This window comes from Pan troglodytes, chromosome 10 (genome assembly GCF_028858775.2).
Source record: "Pan troglodytes isolate AG18354 chromosome 10, NHGRI_mPanTro3-v2.0_pri, whole genome shotgun sequence".
In the NCBI taxonomy this organism is placed as follows: Eukaryota; Metazoa; Chordata; class Mammalia; order Primates; family Hominidae; genus Pan; species Pan troglodytes.
In genome coordinates, this window is record NC_072408.2 from 48,064,083 (window position 1) to 48,071,235 (window position 7,153).

General features: G+C 56.9%; 1 protein-coding gene across 13 annotated transcripts in view; it reads left to right on the forward strand.

The window, feature by feature from the left end:
- Nucleotides 1-7,153, forward strand: part of HDAC7 (histone deacetylase 7) — a 37,718-nt gene that overhangs the window by 29,400 nt on the left and 1,165 nt on the right. For all 13 annotated transcript variants that reach the window (XM_063785704.1, XM_054664326.2, XM_016923551.4 and 10 more), the window contains 9 exons: nucleotides 1,116-1,223; nucleotides 1,458-1,513; nucleotides 1,688-1,775; nucleotides 2,873-2,992; nucleotides 3,228-3,325; nucleotides 4,336-4,454; nucleotides 5,155-5,288; nucleotides 5,569-5,653; nucleotides 6,823-6,961. In XM_063785704.1, coding sequence (XP_063641774.1) covers nucleotides 1,116-1,223; nucleotides 1,458-1,513; nucleotides 1,688-1,775; nucleotides 2,873-2,992; nucleotides 3,228-3,325; nucleotides 4,336-4,454; nucleotides 5,155-5,288; nucleotides 5,569-5,653; nucleotides 6,823-6,961 — 947 coding nt within the window. The remainder of the gene's footprint in view (nucleotides 1-1,115; nucleotides 1,224-1,457; nucleotides 1,514-1,687; nucleotides 1,776-2,872; nucleotides 2,993-3,227; nucleotides 3,326-4,335; nucleotides 4,455-5,154; nucleotides 5,289-5,568; nucleotides 5,654-6,822; nucleotides 6,962-7,153) is intronic.

The following is a 7,153-nucleotide window of genomic DNA, read 5'->3' on the forward strand; positions in this document are numbered from 1 at the left end:
GCCCCTAGAAGGTGTCTGGTAGATGTTGAGTGAGGTTTCAGGAGCAGGGCCAAGGCTGGGGCTTAGGATCATCTCTCCCTTCAAAGACCCCCATGACTGGGCATTGGCCGTCAGGCTGCTCTGTCTGCTCTTAAGTGGCAAGTTGGGGTACCTCAGCCTGGTCCCCAGACCTTGGGCTGCCTGGTGTGACATCACGGTGGTGCTTCCAGTGTCCTTGGCGATCCCAGCACTCCCTACTCCGGGACACAGCCCCAAACTCCGCTCGCGAGCTTTGCTTCCTAAGTCCTCACCCCTTTGTGAAGGGAGCTTCCCGCTCCCTCTGGCTCAGCTCTCCTCGCCTAACACTATCCCTGCAGTAGTTTCTCAAGCAAGGTGTGTAGAGGCAGGGGATGGAGGCCTCATTCCGGAGGGAAAGTGGGAGCTGTAGCTGGTGGGGGACTTTGGGAGCCAGTCAGTGCCCTATTCACAACTTCCCATTTCTTGCCACTTTCTGGTTTTTCCAACTGTTGTTGCTTCTGTTTTCTCCTCCCTCCTCTCCCTCTCTGTCTTTCTCTCTCTCTCTCTTTCTCCAGCCTCTTGCGACTCTCTCTGCCTTCCTCGCCTCTCTTGGTCTGCCTCGCCCTCCCCATCTCCCCATCATGCCCCCCGGCCCCTCCCTAGCCTTGAGGCCCAGGGACTGGGTTTGGGGGGCCTCCCAGCCTGGGCTAGGGGCCCTGAGTGGAAGACAGTGGTGCAGACGGCCCCTCCAGCTCCGACCGTCCCGCAGGGCCTGAGCAGAGTCAGCTGGGGCTTAAAACCCCCTCCCGGCCCAAACCCCAAGTCCCGCCCAGGTAACGCCATGCCCCCTCCCCTGACCGGGGAGGCAGGCGTGATGCTGCCAGCAGAGTGCTGGCCAGATAATGGGCTGGTGCTGGGACTTAAGCTGGGAAAAAGTCATGCTGGGATTGGGGGACACAGGAGGCCTTGCCTTTGGGCGGTGGGGCACTGGGGAGGCAGCACTGTCTGCCCAGCTCCCTGCCCCTGGGGTCCTGGCCGTGGGGTGGGGACCACCCCCTTGGGCCCTGGCTCCTGTGTGAAGCCTTGGATGATGCGGGCCCTGACTCTGGCTCCCGCAGGTGGACACTGACACCATCTGGAATGAGCTGCATTCCTCCAATGCAGCCCGCTGGGCCGCTGGCAGTGTCACTGACCTCGCCTTCAAAGTGGCTTCTCGTGAGCTAAAGGTAGGAGGTTTGGGTTGAAGGTGGACACACCACAAAGGAGGCAGCAGAGTGGGGTAGTGGGGAATCCAGGCCCAGAACCCCAGGCATCGCATTCCTCTTAGAGATTGCTACGGGGTTTTGGAGGGGAAATTGAGGGCTCTGGGAACCAGGTTGAGATTGGAACTCTTGGGGTACGTTCAGGCAGCTGTGGGTCAGAGCTGTCTGTTGATTGACAAGCATTCTTTCTTTTTCCAGAATGGTTTCGCTGTGGTGCGGCCCCCAGGACACCATGCAGATCATTCAACAGCCATGTAAGGCTAAGGGAAGACCTGGGTGGGATGAGGTGGGGGGCAAGCCCCCAGGAACTTCCTTCAGGGACATTCTCTCTTCTTCCCTGAGCTTTCTCAGGCTGGGCCAACCCAGGGGCCTGGGGAGGTGAGGGCATGTGGAGAGAATGGGCTGGCAGGACCTGTCTCTCCTTCCAGGGGCTTCTGCTTCTTCAACTCAGTGGCCATCGCCTGCCGGCAGCTGCAACAGCAGAGCAAGGCCAGCAAGATCCTCATTGTAGACTGGGTAGGTGCCTGTCCGTAGCACCCTCCAATTCGAGAGCCCTGGGGGAAAAGCCCTGAGCCTGATGTTAGAGATGTGGCTTCATGTCTTAGTTCTGCAGTAGCCTCTCTGAGCCTCAGTTTCCCCTTGTGTAAAATTTGGGTGAAGATAACACCCACATCACAGTTGGGAGGCCTAGAGGGGATGGCGTGTGGGAACGCATTCAGCCATCGCAAACCCCTGCAACGAGTAGGAGCTGTCATTTGAGTGTTGTCTTTTGACCTCTATTGGCTTCTTGTGGCAGATCTAGTAATTTCTGCATTTCCTGTACAGGTAGTGATGATAAGAATAATAGCAGATAACATCAGTACACCACTAATCACATCCAGACACTGATGGTTTTACACATGATGGATTTAATCCTGACTATAACCCACTTTACAGATGAAAGTGAGCACAGAGAGATTAAGTAACTCACACACAGTCATTCGTAAGTCATGAGATGGATTTGAACCCAGGCGGGTTAGCTCTAGAGTGCTTGCGTTTAACTGCTAAGCTATGTCCCTTCTGCACTGACAGCTGTGTAAGAGACATTTCTAAGCAGAAGTTGAGAGCGGTGGAGGACCTTTGCACACTTGAGTTCCCGCATGGTCCTGTGAGTCGAGTGTAGGGCCCAGCTCTCCCTAAGAGGGATGGGGCTGGGCCTCGTGTACCTGCCCCTCTGTAACCGAGCTTGGTTTCTGATCTCCTCATAACTTCATGACTTTATGCAAGACAGAGTGGTTCCTGATATGTGTAACCCTGAACCCTTCCCTCTCCTTGCCACTAAACCCCATGTCCACACAGTTACTCTCTCAGGTGGGCTGGCCTGAGATTGGGACACCTCCTCTCCTTCAGGATCTCATATTACAGCCAGCCCTGTCCAGCACAGAGAGGCCGAGGTTCAGAGCCGGGCAGTGGATTACGTGGGGCCACTCGACCATGTGGCTTTAGGAACCCCAGGTTCCTGATCCCAGTCTAGGGTCCTGACCTCAGAATGGCCACTGACCTTGAAACCCTTCTAACCTGTCCTGGCCCCCATCTCTCTGCCTTCCCTAATCGCTGCCCGTCTCCCTACACAGGACGTGCACCATGGCAACGGCACCCAGCAAACCTTCTACCAAGACCCCAGTGTGCTCTACATCTCCCTGCATCGCCATGACGACGGCAACTTCTTCCCGGGGAGTGGGGCTGTGGATGAGGTAACCGCATGTCAGGGCCACATTTTCCAGCCTCATTGACCTCCTCCTGGCACTTACTCTGCCTCTGTCATGACGAGCTGTGTGATCCTGGGCAGACTGCTGAGCCTCTCTGATCCTAAACTCCCCCACCTGGAAATGAGGAGGCTGGATGAGCTGGGCTGGCAGCTCTAACAAGCTGGTGTTCCCCTTCTGGGACTCTGCTGTCCTCATGTCTCTCTTGCCTCCTGTTTTCCAGGTAGGGGCTGGCAGCGGTGAGGGCTTCAATGTCAATGTGGCCTGGGCTGGAGGTCTGGACCCCCCCATGGGGGATCCTGAGTACCTGGCTGCTTTCAGGTATGTGCTCTGGGGGCCCAGAGGGGCAAGTCCACCCTCTCCTGTCCCTTCTCCCAAGAGCACCAGGGGGGAGGTGATCAGTTGGATTGTCAGCCTGTCCCCACCAGTTCCTAGACATTGTAGGTGAATGCCAGTGAGAATAGGACAAACAGAGAGAAGAATGCAAAAGTCAAAGGGTGCTTTGCAAAGGCATACATTACCGAGAGCCAATGTCAAACTGATTGCTGGCAGATGGGTGGTGGAGTGAGCAGAGCTGGCACATTTAGTCAGAGAAGGCTGCCACTCTATTTGGGAAAAGAGAATTCTGGAAATGGATCTTCAAACACTTTTCTGGAGTTATCTCCATGACAGCTAATTCTACGAGAGCCCTGGGCTGGAGTTCCTGGAGTCTTCTCAGAGCCCAGGGCTATGAAGAACACCCAAGCAGGCCCCAGAGTTGGATCAGGGGTAGAGGAAGGCAGCTGGTGGGGGGGGTCTGGAAGAGGGAGAGGATGAGAGAATGTAGCCAGGTGGCGCAGAACCTCAGAGGACCTAGTTGTCCCCTACTCAGCTCTCAAGTAGTGAGTAGCTGGGTGTGGTCAACTCAGTCCAAAGGACTGAGCACTTGTAGTCCCTGAAGCTTCGTGACCAGAGTCCATCTCCGCAAGGCTGTGAGATTACCCTTTCCCTGTGGCTCCGGCCATTGCACCCCACAGATGCTTGCATGCACACACACACATGCACACACACATGGTCACACACACTCCTCTTTCATTCCCTCTGGTGCTCCATCCTTGGCTCCTTTCTGCCTCTTGCTAGTTAAGTCCCCTAGGGGGCTGAGTCCTCAGGCTGTGTGTGCCAGGGACATGGGTGGCCAGCCAAGGTCAAGGAGGTCAGAGAAATCTGCCAGTTGTGCTGGGGCATTGGGAGCCTTGGAGTCCTAAGAACAGGGTGCCCCACCGCAAAGTTGGCAGGACCGCCCCTGGCAACCCTGCACAGTACGATGATCGCCACTTCTTGTGACCTCACAGGATAGTCGTGATGCCCATCGCCCGAGAGTTCTCTCCAGACCTAGTCCTGGTGTCTGCTGGATTTGATGCTGCTGAGGGTCACCCGGCCCCACTGGGTGGCTACCATGTTTCTGCCAAATGTAAGGGAGCCTCAGCTGAGGGGGACGTATAGGGACAGAGAGCCAGGCGGTGCGGGGAGTTGGGAGGCACTCCCAAGTCAGAAAGGGAAGGTGGCAGTGGCCAGCCCAGGGCTTTCAGCCTGAGGACTGGAGTATGGCAGCTGGTCCTGAAATTCCCCAGGATCTCCTAGCCGAGCACAGCCCAGGCCCTTTCTCAGGACCAGGCCGGTTCACCACGGAGGGCTTGACCAGGTCATACCCATGGGGACTTAAGTCCAGTAGGCAGGAAGCTCAGCCGTGGGACTCCCCACCACAGCTGGGTTGATTCCAGGTGGGCTGGCAGCTCCTCCAGAGGAAGGGGAGAGAGGAGCAGCACTCTCAGAATAGAGGGTGGCCACAGGGCCCAGAGTCCAGAAAGAAGAGAGGGTGTAGCTCAGTGAAAAAGACACAGGCTAGAGTCAATGACCCAAGTTCAGGTCCTACCTTGCTGCCACTTACTAGCTGTGGGGCCTTTCCCAAGGCCCTTAACCTCCCTGAGCCTTGAGTGAAGCATACTAGTAGGTTTTGTACGACATTCAATGTGAAAGCACTTTGGAAATAGTGATTGATACATGTGAGTCATTCTTTATTAGGGAGGAAGCAAGCAGGGAAGCCACAGGGGTAGAGAACAGGGTCACCTCTCCACTCCCGCCCTGCCCATTTCTCCCCTCCCAACCTCTAGGTTTTGGATACATGACACAGCAACTGATGAACCTGGCAGGAGGCGCAGTGGTGCTGGCCTTGGAGGGTGGCCATGACCTCACAGCCATCTGTGACGCCTCTGAGGCCTGTGTGGCTGCTCTTCTGGGTAACAGGGTGAGCCGTCTCCCTCCCCCATCCATGCTTCTGTCAGGCAGGTAAGCCCGGCTCTCAGGACTACCCAAAGAGCAGGCAGATGGGATGGGACAGGGTGGGAGTGGCCAAGCCTGAAACAAGGTAGGCGAAGCGGAAGCCTCTGTTCCAAGTCAGGTCCAGACAGCATCTCCTGGCCTAGGTAGAGTGTGCTTGTGGCTAGAAGGCTGGGGCCCCTGGGGTAGGAGTGAGCTGGGCCTGTGGGTCCCTGAGAGACTGGTGGCTGATGTACTGTTTTCTATAGGTGGATCCCCTTTCAGAAGAAGGCTGGAAACAGAAACCCAACCTCAATGCCATCCGCTCTCTGGAGGCCGTGATCCGGGTGCACAGTAAGTGTGGAGATGGGACACTCGCTGAGCTCAGACTGAAGGATCTTGGTGGTACCCTGCCCCACCGTGGCCAGATCCTAGGGCTTCCGGTGCCAGCCAGGTGACCTGCTGTTGGTCTGGAGTAAGATTCCTGTGAGTGACCCAGGCAGCAATGGTGAGCACCCCCCAGTGAGGGGGTATCCTCTGAGCCCCCCCGATGGAGCCAGCAGGGCCTACCAGACAGTGGCCCCTCAAGGTAGGGACTGGCCTCCATCTCTAGCTACAGCCCTAGACCAGGGCCAGGTCAAGAGCAACACTCAGGCCTTGTTCGCCAAAAGGCCTGGTTCCCATCCCTCCCCTCAGTCCTGGCCACAGGCGTCTCAGGAGCTCTGCTAGCTTGGGGGCTGCGTCTTGGGATAACCCCCACATTTGTAAAGTACTTTAAATTTTCAACTTCAACTCAACATCTATTGAGCATCTTATGTCAAGACCCATAATCTATACTAGGGATAAAAACGAGTAAAATAGATTCCCATATCAAGGGCTGGGTAGGGGAGCCGTGATGTCTTTACATAATGGTAAAGACATGGCTGATTCCTCTTACGGTGGGTGCCCTCACACTGAGCCAGATTCCAGGACATGGTTCCTCACAGCAGCAGGCAGGAGGAGCATTCTCCTGGCCTGGGCACCCATGCAGAGTGGCCGTGGTGATGGTCAGTTCTCCCATGTTGTGTTCGTCCCACCTCCCAGGCCCTCCTTTCCTGAGTGCTGGGCTGAGCACTGGTGGGGGCTGTGTTTAAGTGGGAGGCCCAAGCTTGGGGCTCTGGGAGGTCACTGTGACACAGACCCTGTCTGCAGGCAAGCAGGCTCTCCTGATGCTCTCAGGAGCCCCGCACCTGTGGGGAATGAGTCAAAGGTGGCCTTGCAGCCACAGGGGATGAGAGAAAGGCTGGGCACCTGCTAGGACTCCCTCACAGCCATGTTGAACCCATCCTGCTTACCCTGTCAGGCTGTGCGGGAGTGGGAGCGAAGTGAGGAGAGGGGCAGGTGGGAGAGCCGACCCCAAGTGGAGGACAGGCCCGCTCCTCCGGGGCCCTGGGCCTGAGACACCAACCTCAATATCCAGTCTAGGACGCAGTGTGGAGGGGCTTGCTTTCTCCAACCCTTTCTGACCTGGCATCTTACCCTAGGTAAATACTGGGGCTGCATGCAGCGCCTGGCCTCCTGTCCAGACTCCTGGGTGCCTAGAGTGCCAGGGGCTGACAAAGAAGAAGTGGAGGCAGTGACCGCACTGGCATCCCTCTCTGTGGGCATCCTGGCTGAAGATAGGTAATGCCAGACCCCTGGCCCTGGGCCCACAGCCTCTCCACCGCTTCATTCCTCCCTGCTTGAAGACCCCGGGTCCGCTATGCAGCCACCCCAACCCTCCCAGGCTTCCTGACCAGGGTTGAGAGGAAGCTTAGCTAAGGCCCTTGCTGCAGCCCTGGTGCTCCAGCATCCCACCCTTGTCCCTCCCCACAG